General features: G+C 44.5%; 1 protein-coding gene across 1 annotated transcript in view; it reads right to left on the bottom strand.

The window, feature by feature from the left end:
- Positions 1–4,967: 4,967 nt before the first annotated feature.
- Positions 4,968–14,280, bottom strand: part of ASAH2 (N-acylsphingosine amidohydrolase (non-lysosomal ceramidase) 2) — an 18,643-nt gene continuing 9,330 nt past the window's right edge. The window contains exons 12-20 of the mRNA XM_009071398.1: positions 14,000–14,115; positions 12,002–12,096; positions 11,083–11,122; positions 10,148–10,243; positions 9,437–9,532; positions 8,681–8,830; positions 7,869–7,928; positions 7,082–7,170; positions 4,968–5,157 (exon numbers count right to left, since the gene is read on the bottom strand). Of these exons, the coding sequence (XP_009069646.1) occupies positions 4,968–5,157; positions 7,082–7,170; positions 7,869–7,928; positions 8,681–8,830; positions 9,437–9,532; positions 10,148–10,243; positions 11,083–11,122; positions 12,002–12,096; positions 14,000–14,115 (932 nt within the window). The remainder of the gene's footprint in view (positions 5,158–7,081; positions 7,171–7,868; positions 7,929–8,680; positions 8,831–9,436; positions 9,533–10,147; positions 10,244–11,082; positions 11,123–12,001; positions 12,097–13,999; positions 14,116–14,280) is intronic.

Raw genomic sequence — 14,280 nt, 5'->3', positions numbered from 1 at the left:
GAGTGTGTCTCTTTAAAAGACCACCGTTGGCAGAAAGTGTTTCTCACTTTCCATGTTCAGTAACTTTGGTTTGCTTTTTCAGCTATTTATATAAGTTCAGTAAGATGTCAAAGAAAAGGGCAAGAAACAGTATTAAAAAGTGTGTGCATGAAGCACTTATTTTTGTACACATAGTACAATATTTGTATAGAGTTTTAACACTATAAAGTGTAGTGAAAAATCACACTTTCCATTTACTGGAGGACAATGGTGTATGTTTAAATAGAATGAAGTGAAAATGGCATCTCAATCATCCCTTACAAGGAAGCTATAAATGGGATTACATTCTGTGAAGCAAATCTGTAATTTTAGAGTAATCCAAGGACATTCACTGGACTTTGAAATATCATTAAAACTTTTTAAACCAACACACATGCCTCTGTCCTTTAATACCCTGAGTTTCATCCTGTGTGTGGCAAATAAGAGCACACTTTGCTCTGCAGGGATGGATTTGGGGTCAGACAAGCAGGGTCACAAGCTGTTCGGCAGTGCTGAGGGTGTTCTCTACATGCACTTTGGTGACACACGTTGAGCACACGCAGCACAAAATCAGCAGTGTGATTCTTCTGCACTTTTAAGTGAAAAACCAAGGGGTTAGCATTTCCCACCACCACCTCTTTGGCCAATATTTACCCATCAGTGTTACAGGAGTCACTTTTGCTACACATTTATTACAGTGGCAACAACTTTGATCCTTACCTGATCCCAGTGGAGGTGTCTCAGAGGTGATATTGATGGCAAAACAGCAACATGCACAAATAAGGGGGTAGATGGGGCCATACATGATTAGGACTGTGAGAAATTGGTTCCACTTTTAGAAGAGCCTAGTGCCAGCTGACCATAGGGAAATCAGTTGCAACCCTGGTCATTTTAAGATGAAAACCTGCTACTTGGAAGACCATCACGATTAAATGGCTGAACAATAGCAATTTCTGCTTCCACAGCCAGTACAAGGGGTTCTGGTTTTGCACCTTTCCACAGAGACCCTGAGCCCAGGAAATGGAGGGTAAGTCTGGTACCTTGCTACTAATAGCACTCAGCACTCAGCCAAAGACCTCCCTACCAAGCAAAAAGAGAAAAATAGCTTGACATTGTTCTTACAGTCTTACAAAGAGGTCAGCTGTATTCTGGGCTCCAGCAAGAACAGCAGCTCTGCCAGTTCTATTATCTTTCCTCATTAGCTTTTCCTGATGTCCTGCTTTCATTTTCTTTGAAACCAGGGCACTGGCAGAATCCACTTCTGTGCTGCAATGTTTCCCCTCTCGGAGCACTCTTTGCTCAGCAGCAGCTGCCTGATCCATTTGGGAAAGCAAGAATGATTTTTCAAGGAATCTTAAACCCACAACCCAACTTTAAAACAACATTTTTTCCCATTTGTAAAGATGAGGGTTCCCAGTGGATAGCAAGACAAAGCCAAAAGCCATATCCATCCTCCACCACCAAGTCTAAGACATGTTTGAGGCATAAGTGATGAGAAGCTCAGTAGCCCATAAAAATCAGCAGATGGCCTCATATTTGGTTCCTTTCAGAGCAGGAGATACAAAAACTGCATTTTCCATCTCCCTTCTTCTAGGCAGCCATTTCCTGCCTGCTCTGCAGTACAGGGCTTCACATCTGAGGTGCAAAGCAAGGGTGAAATATGTCTGAGGGTGACACAAAACTCTGCATTTGGATAGACCCTGAAACATCCACCTGCAGATTATCTCATGTCCCACTGCAACCCTCTCAAGAAGTCCATGGGATAGCATCTCCAGTGACTTTCAAGGGGAGTTGCTTTGCCTTTAATGTTGCATGCTTCTCTTTTCCCACTAGCCCAGCTAAATATCACAGAGATCACCTCATCTCCCATCACACACCTGCTCAGAATTTCCTTTTTGTGAAAGAAAACCCCACAAACCATCTTTGAAGGGAGACATTCCAGTCAGGGATCACAAACCACTGCTGTTCTCTAATTGTCTGGGGATCAGCCTGGCCCTGGTGCTGCTCTTGGTACTTTGATGGGATACTCCTTTCTTTCAAGGGCTGGAAACTATAGTGTGTCCCCAGAACATTGGTCCTGGCTAAAATTGTAGTTCTCAGCTGCTTGGTTTTATGTGCTGGTGAGGGGCTTGGACAGCCCCTACCCACCAACCTCTCTCCTTTGGGGATGCTTGGGGTTGGATGCTCTCTCCTTGGCCATGAACTGCCACCTCCAACTCCTCTCCAAGCCCAGACACTCATCCTGGCCTGGCTCTAGCTGTCTGCAGGAGATAGGGACTGTGCACTGCCAGATTTGGAATTGGTTAAGGGAAACATTGTAAAAGTGACATTCCTTGGTCCCCAGCCCCACCTCATGCATATGCAGCCCCAGTTGTGAAGGTGTTAAAAATCAGAGAACTGTTGGTGGACCTGTAGAGAGGCTGCACGCAAATATCCTCTGTGGGATGCATGAAAAAAGCACCAGACAGCCACAGGATCAAACAGATCCTAAAGCCTTCATCAAAGCCCAGAGATAGCAGAGGATTCTCCCCTTTCCCTCGAGTGCCTCAGGTCAGATCCTAATTTAGCACCTCCTCTGCAGCTCCAAATACTGTTGGTAAATTTGGAAGGCATAAGATTTTGTACATGAGGAAAGTTATGTCATGGTCAAGTTTGCAAAGGAGCTCTGCGAGGTGGCTCAGTCTGTGGGCACAAATAAGATTCCCAAGTTCATGGTAGTTCATGCCCCATGAAAACAAAAATAAAAAGGTGGAGTTCTGCCCAACTCCTGAGCACGTCCACAAGGCACAAATGGCTACACATCGAAGCAGAGCAGCCCGAGAGAGGGATGAGCAACTGCGATGAGTAATGCTATATTTAACAACTGGCAAGGTGCCCAAATTCCGGAACAGTTTTCTTTTTTCCCCTTAGGCTTTGACTCTGTTCAGCGCTGAGCTCGTTCTCGTGTAAAACGGCACTGGCACCTAGTGGCTGCTGGGACCAAGCACAGTCCCCAGAAACCATTGCAGGGAGGAGGGAAGAGCTGCTGGTCGCGGTGTGCCAACAGCAGCTGGCAGCCACGATGCTGTTAAACAGCAAATAAACTCGAGGGCTTCTCCCAATAGCCTTCTCTCCCCATGGCATTCGGGGAAGCTGAATTTTCTAGGCACAAAAAATTATCTAAAGTTCCAAATGAAGCCCCCAAAACTTCAACCAGCCTGTGCTCACTGGGGACAGCCAAAGCAACAAGCCTGCTACAAGGTGTCTCACAAGGGGAGCTGCTCTGGGGCATGGGGAGGACTCTCCACATACCCTAATTCTGGCTCTCAACACCTCCTCTCCCATGGGAACCCCTAGCTTCCCAAAAACTCTCTTTTGAGGTCAGACACTCAAGATTTAGAGGGTAAATCCTAACCATAAGCATTTCAACTGTGAAATTCAATTTTGTTTGCTTAAACGTGTTCAGTACTCCTGAAAAAACCCCATGGTTAGTGTAATGCAATAATGCAGACAAAATTATCTGAAACAATCAAATAAAACGTTGCAGTGAGGAAAAAAGGAAACACTAATTCCTTTTCCCCGACGCATTTCCTTTAGGAAAACAGAAGCACTGCTGTGCAATTTATTCCAGCTTACACAGTAAGCAAGTAGAGAGAAAGATTGTTATCCTGGGATTCATCAGGCAGCACCACTTTCAGCCCAAACAGCAGTTCCTGTGTTGCACATAGACGTTCTGACCCTGTATGAAGGGGCTGAGACCACCCAAGGTCCTGCATGAACACAGGAGCAAAGTGGGACAAACTGGACAAGAAAATTTCTGGATCATTTTGCACAGAGCATTGCTGCCCTGACCAAGTCTATCCCATGGCACAGTGAGATGCTGGAGCAGCATACCCTGCTGCTGTCTGTATCCTGCAGACCACAATGCTACCATCAGTGGGACTATGCCGACGAGAGCGGGGCCAATGGGCCGGTTGGGGGAGTTGTTAGAAAAGGACATTAAGAGCATCTTAAGGGATTTGATTCCCAGTGATATTCTTTCAAAGCTCCCTTTTTCCTGACTAGATACTGAGATTGCTTTGAGCTCATCTGAATGGGGAACTCTGAGACTGATTGCAGCTGGTTCGAAATGAATAATTCATTTTCTCCTACTGATTTTAAAGAGAGGCAAAATTATCTGTTTGATGATTCTCTGAAGAATTAAAGAGATTGCATACAAAATTGGTACATGTTATTGGAGCTTATTAAACATTTACAGTTGTTTATCTGTCAGACCATACAAGCATCAAAAATCCAGATCTGAAAGGTGTGTTTTCTTCTCCCTGTGGCCCCAGTTCTACCACTTACAGAGGCCAGAAAGGTTAAATGATATGATATTCAAATATTCCTGTTAAGTATCCATCTTATTTATCCCTTTGCCACCAAGCGGTCAGCTTTGCACTTCAAACATGACTGAGGAGTCTTCTCTTCTGATCCCTTGTGAATTCAGCAGCTCTTTCCAGTTTTTATGGACTGGGTTTAATTTTATGGACTATTTTATGGTCTGGATTATGTCCCAATATGCATGAATTCCCTCAGGGAGAGCCTGCTCACCATCAATAAGCACTTGTTTAATGACTAAAGAAAAAGTTACATCATTTATTATAATAAGAATCAATAAGAACAAGGTCTGGCCAGGACCAGAACCACCTGAATGCAATACATGAGGAGACTGAACTGCAGATAAAAGCCCAAACTTTGCAGGAAGTCAAGCTTTGCACAGCAAAGGAGGACCAGCAGCACTCAAGGGACAGCAGTGATGTATAGACCCATGTATGTCACAAAATACACCTCCCAGAACATCACAGAATCATAGAATACTGAGTTGATCCACAAGGATCATCAAAGTCCAATTCTTGGCCCTGCACAGAACAGTCCAGATATCAAATCTGCTGTTCAAGGGAAAATATTCCTTCAATGAATGAGGTCACCTATGGAGTGGTGACCTCAAAGGTTGAAGATGTGCCTCCAAAGGGAACAGTGATGGTACGGAAGAGGGACAGGCGTTTCTTGTAGTGCCCGAGGTACTGTATGCGGTAGATGCCTGGCTCCGTGTCGTGAGGGATGTGCCACTGAATCTTCACTGTACTCTGACCCTGTGACCCTTTGGTCCAGTAAAACCTAGCAGGGAAATCAAACACTGCAGTCAGCAACAAAATCCACTTTGCATTTGGTTAATATCCCAAGAGCTCACCAAATAGAATGAGAGAAATGCACTTTGGTAAAGTGTATTTTAAGAGCTTCTTCCATCCTTTCCTCATATATTTAGGCTATCAGAGCAGCAACCAACAAACCAACTCAAAACCCAGCAGGGCTGAAAAATATCTGGAAATATGGGAAAACAAGTCAGTGGTCCTTTTTTTGTAGATTAAGATTATTTCCACTGGTGTGTTCTTACATTTCCAGCTCCATGTCACAACCCCATACAACATCAACTCTGTGAGCAATATCTGTCAGCTTAGTCCTCTCTGTGCAGGGACAATGTCAAATCAAGTGATGAGTATTCATTGAAAGTCACAAACAAGTTCTGTTGCTATTGAGCCCAGGTACCCATTTCCACATCATAAGTCCATTTTCTATTGCAGACTCCTTGTGCAAAACCATTTCTGCTCAATCTCAAAACTCTGCAGAGAGTCACACATCATCTGGGCATGAGGGTCTTTTCAACTGGCTCTGATGGAGCATTTCTTGGGAAGATGACAAAGATTATCCTGCTCTTCTTTTGTTACTGCCAATGAAGGGAACTGCTTGACACTATTAAGGACTTCCCAGTGTGGCAACAGGTGCCCTACTTGGCTCCCTGCACACCCCACACTCACAGTCACACCAGGTTTCCTCACCAGCTTGACCCCAGGTTTCCCGTAGCAGAGGCTCAGATGTCCAGACCCTTAAAATAATTTAATCATGGTGCAGTAACTAAATAAGAGAACAACCCCGAGCAAAGGAACATGTGGGCTTTATCCTCTCACAGTCTAAGTCTGGTGTCGTGGGCTCCTGCTGTGCCTCTATGTCTGGTCACCTGTCTGGGCCACATGTCCCCAGGCCCTTTGTTTTGGAAAGGATCAGTAGTTCATGGCCTCTTGCCTGGGGATCCTCCACCCACAGCTCAATCTGCAGCTTGCACTGCAGCTGCACACACAGCTACCTGCACACTCAGCTACGTGCAATATATGTATTCCTTAACAGACACCTCCCTAATTGTTTCTGGGCCAGAAATTATATCTGGTCAAGTCCTACTGAGCTGGCACCACCGTTCCAGGACCTCAGTTACAGGAAGGAGTTGAACAAAACATGTTTATTCTTCATAATGGTAATAAAACAGTCTCACAGCAGAGATTGAAATAAATATCAATAAACATGACTGGGTGTGAGCCAGTGAGTGAGGGTGGAGATTTGATTTGGTAAACAGAGACCACAGGCTGACACAAGGTCCATATGTGTAGTTGGTTGCCCTTGTCAAAGGTCTTGGTTGTGGATTGCACTGCCTTGCCTTGAGAGAAAGACGATGTTGTCTTGGGAGATGACAGTGAGAAGACAGCACAAGGCCTGAACTGGTGTGGGATCTCCATCCTTGAAGCCTACCTCAATTTGCCTGAACACAGCCCCAGGCAATCTGTTGTAGGTGTGACATTGACCCTGTTGGGAGCTGTGCTGGACCTGCAGCCTGAGCCTGACTGTAGTTCTCTGACCTAAAAATGCTGCTGTGGTAGGTCTGTGCCACCACCTGACCTCATCCCCATCCTTCCCTCCAGGCTTGGTGAACCAGAACCACTGCCCTGGGACTCAGGAACTGGAATGCAGCTCAGATCCCACCTGGGAAGAGGCTTCTCACAGATGAACTCATGGAGATTTAACCAGATGCTAGAGCCAAGGGGTACACCAATTGTTGTGGTCTGGGCAAGTTGCCCACCCAAATCTGGAGTGGTCCATCCCTGTAGGGTCAAGACTAACCTAGAGTTGGGAGCTCTGAAATTAAGGCCTTTAGGTTAAACTTAAATCACTCCCTGGAGCCTGTGGAACAGAGAAATCCACTCAGGGCACCCACCTGGTGTCCCAGGAGGCATCGTTCTGCACCACGTGCCAGCTGTCCGAAATGTTGGCATATCTCTCCACCGTCAGGAAGTTGTGTTCAGTCTGGAATACAAACAACAGAGTTAGCCAGATGCTGAAGGTGCAGGCATGTCCCTGGTTTCTGTGTCACTTTAAACTGAAGAAGGGACAATGTTTACATGTTCTTTATTGGCAAACACTGTTAATTCCTAGCAAAAATGGTCATATTTCACTGCCAAAGCACAAATTGAAGCTAATAACTGATGTGAAGACCAAGTAAAGAACTTGAGTAAAGAGAGAGGACAGGTGAGGTACTTCCTATCAGTGTCTATTCAAGATAAGAGATGGGAAGAATTAAGTCCTTTTCTAATTTTCTTTGTTTTATTGAAGCAATGCACCAGGCTGATAGGATGGAGGTTACAGACCACATTTGCTATGACTGGATAGTACTGGATCCCTGAGAAAGTATGTCTGGCTTAATGCACAGCACGAGTGCCTTTCAACTTCAACATCTTCAGCATGAGGAGGTCCTGAATGACCTGTATCCAAACAAACCGATTTCTTTGCCCTGCCCAAAAATATTTAGCATTCTCACAACTCATGCTAAAGGCAGAAACTATCTTCTTCTGAACTCTCAGCAAAGAAAAAGGCACTGGAAACACATGATCTTATTCATTCTGAAAGCTGAATGCCGAAGACTAAAATGCATCAGGCAAAGGAAGCAACGAAATGTTCCCTAATCCTGGACATTCCCAATTCCAGCATGCCTGCATCACATTTACCGCATTCTCTGCAGAATTCCTGGGGTTTGCACCTACGAAAGTTACTTCAGCAACTCCTCCCTGTGGGGGAAATGGAGATTTGTATTAGCTTGAGAAGCATACTGCACAGCAAGAACATCCTGTGAAGGGACTATTTGAGGCTTTTAGGGATTTGGTTGGGGTTTTTTTTTGGTGGGGTTTTGTTGTGTTTGGATTGTTGTTGTTTTAAATTATTGATAATTTCACTTGTTGCAACAGGAACGGACAATTTATGCTTTGACCTGGTACTCTGTTCAGCTTGCTGGATGAGTTCCAACATAGCACATAAAAGAGGGAGGAAATACGGGAGATTTTTCAGAATGCCTCCTTGCCTTACTGCTGGAGACAGCAAAGAGATGAAAGTCCTTGCTCTGAACATCTTATCTACATTTTGAGCATTGAAAACTGAACCACTCTGGCATTTTGATTTCATTTCATTTACATTCCATAGAAGAGGCATCAAAGGTGACCTGATTTCTGCTTGTAAAGAAATCACTGTACAATATTTGCCTATTTAATCAACTGCTATTTTATTTTAAAGCAGAAGGGGAAATCTGCTTCATGTTGAAGCTTTTATTTTCCCTTTTATTCACCCACTTTAATCACATTCAATACAATGAGATTGGCATGAAAATGCTCTGCCTCTGCCTTCTCAGCCATGCCCACCAAGAGACAGGAGACCTGTTTGGTCTGAGGGCACCACCACCCTTTAGGGAACACAGACTTCTACAGTGAGGGGTAAGAATTTAAAGGTTTCAGTAACCAAGGTTTCAGCAAATGCCTGAAGCTCTCACCACTTGATACTGTTGTTTCACTTCTTGTAGCACATCCCCAAATGTCTTATTGGCTGGTGCACGTTCAGCACTGAGAGCAGGCAGCAAGGTCAGGTTGCCTATACTGAAAAGTGGAGGCTCTGGACCACAGGGCAAATCCTGGGTGGTATTCTGGGAGAAGAAAGATGTGATTATTAAACAAACACATAGATAATCAGTATCTCCCTGATGAACCACATCACTGCTGTGGCTCTATATTCCAGACCACTGCTTAGGCAGATCTTAAGAACACCAAAGTGAGCATAAAGCCAAACAAGAGGATCTTCATCTGTGCTCTGCATGCAGGAGCAATTCTGCAGGATACCAGATGCCCTGTTGTTGGGGGCCCCCAAATCCATCCACCAGAATATCCCATGACTTCAGGAGGCAGCACCTGCCCACTGGTCCTGCACATTCCCATGATCACAACATTGCAGGTACGGAGGAAAAATAGCAGATTTTTTTCCTGATATTAGAAAAGCAGTAACTTCAGGCCATCCTGCAAGGTTGGAGGTACTTATTTCCTAAATTTTGAACTGAAAACCCCCCAGAATTTCTCAAGTGGTATGAGATCCCATTACAGGAATTATTTCCACACTACATGGTTATTTCTCAAAGTGGTTTCTGGAAAGAGAGGGTAGCAATCCTGCAGCCTCACTGAGGAACAAATACAGCCATCACCACTTACAGGATTGAAATGTCTCCAGCAGCATGTGGCATATAGAAAATTTTGATTACCGTAGCAATAGCTCTTGCAAGTCCTCTGTACAGCTGGATGTAAGCAGAGAGGGTGTGTGGCCCATAAATAGTCGACGCAGCCTCATATCGCTGAACCTAGCAAAGGACAGATTGGGAAAAGGAGGGGTTGAAGGACACTTGAGTGGTTTATACACCTTATCCTACAGCATCAAGACAAGATCACCAGTATACATGCAGAGGTTCATTTGCTCCCTTACTGCTTAGGACACAGCCCAACAACTTGCTCATGTATTACTACTGCAATTCTAGGTTCCTCTTCATACCCCAACCTGGCACAAACAGGGAGGCCTAATTGTTGCTCTTCCCATTATCACAGCTTTTATACTATCTTAAAGGCATATCATGCAGCTTGCCTCCCCTCCAACTTTTTGGGTTGAACAACTCCAGGTCTCCTAAACTTCCCTCCCAGTTTAGGGTTTCTAAACCCAAGGAGTCCATCTGATGGTCCACATCTTCCTCAAAGCACAGCATCTACTATGTCTTGTGGGGACTCAAAACTGGACCTTGCAAGCAGTCATGTCCATGGCACTGAAGTCCATGGTCATCTTACAGTCTTACAGCTCCAAATCTTTCAGCTTTTTGTGGCAAAGAACTCACATTGAACACACATGATTTCACATGAATTATCATCCCACATAGCCAAAAGCTGAACTTGGTTAAACACATTCAATTCCCAGTTTTATAATTTACCTGGTATTCTTCATAGGTGGCAATGTAGTGGGTGTAGACATTGCACAGGCCTGCAATTACAACATGTGTCCTTGGTGCCCCATGGGAATCAAATTCCTAAGAAAGGCAGTAAAACACTTACATTGAAGCAACTGCTAAACTCATGACATTGTTATTATTATTGTTGTTATTGTTATTATTAGTTGTTGTCATTGTTACTATTTTTGCCATTGTCATTGTTATCATTGTTGGTTTTATTGTCATTGTTATTCTTATTGTTGTTGTTATTGTTGTGGGTTTTTTCCCATGACAGAATAAAAAGTTACATATATAAGTGCAAATACAAGTGCAATTTGCCTTTATTAACACCTCATATTCATTTCCCAGAGAAAAAGAGGGCAAGTGACCTCACACTCCAGTAAATTCTATAAATTTAGGGGGTTTTTTTTAATCTGATATCTGTATACTCCTTATAACTCGGCGCTATAACTGTGAGAAAGGCTCAGTGAGTTGTGGAGACAGCACCTGAGATTAGGATGGCATTCAGGCTGCAACTAGGATGTATCAATCAAAGGGAAAAAATACATTTGCCGTTTCTCTGGAATTGCTCTCATTTTGCAGAATCCTGGTAGGGATTAAGGAGCTAAACTCCTCCATCCCAGAGACAAAACTCCTGCTAGCATCAGTTGGGCCAGGATTCCAGTGGAATTAGTTTGTGTTAGCTTAATGGACTGAAACTCAATTAGTTTGCTTCTTTTGGGGAGGTTATTCATTTCTCCTGCATGCCAGTAAGCACATGCAAAATCTGCCTGAAACAACTATGAGAAGGAAATATCTGTGACCCACAAGACCCATGACCCCAGCTGGGAGGAGGCAAGGGAAAAAACAGAAGGTTCAGGAAATGTGAAGTTCCAGATATGGTGTGCTCTGGAGAAACTTCTGCCTCAGCAACTTACTTTTTGCACAGCTTCCCGTAGCCTGCGTCCAGACATGGTCCTAGGGCATTAAGGGAACAATGTCAGGCTCCATAAATCATGGAATCACGGAATCATTAAGGTTGGAAAAGACCTCCAAGATCATCAAGTCCAGCCTGTGACCCATCACCACCTTGTCAGCTAGACCAGAGCACTAAGTGCCAGGTCCAGTCATTTCTTGAACACCTCCAGGGATGGTGACTTCACAGCCTCCCAGAACAGTCCCTTACCATGCCTGACAACCCTTTCCATGAAGAAATTCTTCCTGATGCCCAACCTGAACCTCCCCTGACACTGCTTGAGACCATTTCCTCTTGTTCTGTTACAAGTTGCCTGAGAGAAGAGGCTGTTCCCCACCTGGCTGTATCTCCTGTCAGGGAGATGTAGAGCAAAGGGAGGTAATGCAGGAGACACTGACTGCACATGCAGCACATACCAGAAATCCACACAGCACCTCCAACACTGCTCAGCATCCCTTAAGGTCTCTCTGCAACAAGCTCAACCAAAGCACCTCAAAACATTTCACATACCTCATCACAGCCAGGGTGAGGTTGGAGGCACCCCAGGGTTGGGCAGAAATAAAGGTGCCAAAGATAAATCATCATCCTATTCAGATTTTCACAATTGCACCATCTACAATCAGTGCAATCTATCATCATGGTGTTCATGGTGTCAAAACCAAAATCAAAGCCAACAAGTTTTTGTTTCACTGAAACTGCATTTTTCAACGTATGGTTAAAATTATTTTGAAAGCCTGTGTGCATCTCAATCATCCCCATGGAGAGGTTACATAGATATTTGGGACAATTTTTGCCTGCCCCTTCTACCAGCACACAGAACTGTTGCAGGTATTTTCAATGAAATGCTGCAATATACAGAGCAGGACCAAAGAAATACCTACGTGAACTCTCCAGGAACAGCAATGATTGCTAGTGATCCAATGGTAACAATCTGCACATCCACGATATCTGGGTGCCATGGGCGAGGCTTAGTCATCTGAGGGGAGGAAAAAGAGTGGATATAACTTCTCTAGGATAAGAGGAAAAAAAATAGCTGAAGTGTTTTCCTTCCTGAAGTCATAAACCATGTAAATAAGTGTACTTTGTAAATTTATTTGTACATTAAATTCAATTTATTTGTAAAACACATGAGAAGGTATTTTACCTCCACATGTGCAGCAAGTTGTCTGATTATGACACATGTAATTACCATGAGTAAGGCCAAAAAAACCTCAACAAGGTTTTGTCAGAGGGGTAGCTTGAAACAAAGTGGGCAAATAAGGTCAGGGTAGCACCTAGAAACCCCTCAGCATGGATAAAGGATAGTGTTAGGATGGATAAGGCTGATTAACGGACAAGGAGAACAAAAGTGTATGAGTGAAGTCAGCGATCCCAATGATGGTGGGAAATGAGAGTTACTTCATCAGAGCTCCAGAATGGTTTGGGTTGGAAAGGACCCTAAAGCTCATCTCATTCCACCCCCCTGCCATGGGCAGGGACAACTTCCCCTAGGCCAGGTTGCTCCAAAACCCTGTCTAACCTGGCCTTGAACACTTCCAGGGATGGGGCAGCCACAGCATCTCTGGACAACCTGTGCCAGTGCCTCAGCACCCTCACAGGTAAGAATTTCTCCCCAATATCCCATCTAATCCTTCCCTCTGGCAGTGTGAAGACATTCCCCCTTGGCCTGTCACTCCATGCACTCACAGAGGGCAAGTGATGCTCAGGGAATGCTCAACCTAACTCTGATTTCAACCTGCCCCTTAGCAGGGACCACACTCAGACTCAGCACCATTGCCGCAGCCAAAACACACACTACAGCAGATTTTGATCTTAAAACAGCAACAAAAAATTACCTAGATAAAAATGAAGAAGCCTGTTAAAAGGAAATTAAGAACACCAAGATCTGAAGGGGGCAAAACATGAATGACAAAGCATTGTGAAGGACATAAGAAGTAGGAGGCCTGCCAGATCATCCATAACATGTGATAAAGTCGTAAGAATAAAGTGTAATTTACTCTCAGTAATGCCATTCTGGATGGAGGAGATGGTTGTGAGGAGCTGGGACCTCTTTTTAGGAGAAATGAGGTGACAGCAGGAAAGCTTTTAAGGAGACTGGTGAAAGGAATAACAATGAAATGCATCATCCAGAGTCATCCTCTAAGTGCTCTAAAGGACCTTGGACATGATCCCACTCCACTACAGTGCATTTGCCTTAATGCCAAGGTGGAAAACGAGGCATCAATTTTCATTTAAATTTGTAAGTAGGATTTTGGGAGAACTCGGTAAGAATAAACACCAAGTCCTGTCCTGGACAGAGCAGCCCTAAGCATGGGGATGGACTGGGACCAACAGAGCAGCAGAAAACAATGGCAGGACGGAAGAAAAATCCACCCAGGGCTATTAAGATCTGAGCACCAACAGAGGATGTCCTGAAGCCAGAGACTGCTCCAAGGCAATGATGAGCTCCATGCACTGTTGGCTTTCCCTAACCTGATGCATTTTCCCTGTGGATCCTGCTCAGGGCTGTTTCACAGCCAGACAGTTAGGCCAGGGTAGATCATCTGGAATTTTTTTGACCCTTGTTAGGGTCTTGTTAGAACAGCAGGTGTGGTCACTCCTTCTGGGATATATGGAAAAGATGCTCTGAAATAGGAAAAACTTCCACCTCCTCATTCTGATGCCAGCTAATGACACTTATTCTTGCTTTCTATTTTCATGCCTTTAAAGCCCATGCAGCTTGTTCTCCCTTCTTGTTCTTCATCATGTGAGCTGACACAGACATTGTCTGTAACTCCCTAACACATCTGTTAGGGATTTGGATCTATGAAGGATTGATGAACCCTAGCCCAGATCAGCAATCTCTGCACTTCCCAGGGCACACAGTGGTGTGTCCTTACCTCTCCTGTGCTGAAGAGGATTGGCTTGGGTTCATGGCAGGCTTTTGTTTCATTGGATGGCTCTCCCAGCAGCTGGTCCCGGATCTGATCCCAGAACGGGTCACCTTCTACTGAGCCTTGAGGGGGAAACATTTTTTAAACACTGTTCATCAGTTGCCTTAGAAGCTATCCCTGCTTAAGTGGGGTGTGATATTTCGCAGTGGATTCTGACCATCTCATGTTCCTGGGATGGTTTGAAAAGTTGAGATTTAGCCCAGTTGAGCTCCATCTTGGCAGCCTTT

Source organism: Acanthisitta chloris, unplaced genomic scaffold (assembly GCF_000695815.1).
Source record: "Acanthisitta chloris isolate BGI_N310 unplaced genomic scaffold, ASM69581v1 scaffold15163, whole genome shotgun sequence".
Lineage (NCBI taxonomy): Eukaryota > Metazoa > Chordata > Aves > Passeriformes > Acanthisittidae > Acanthisitta > Acanthisitta chloris.
Note: the sequence above shows the minus strand (reverse complement) of the source record. Positions and strands in the feature narration are given on the sequence as shown.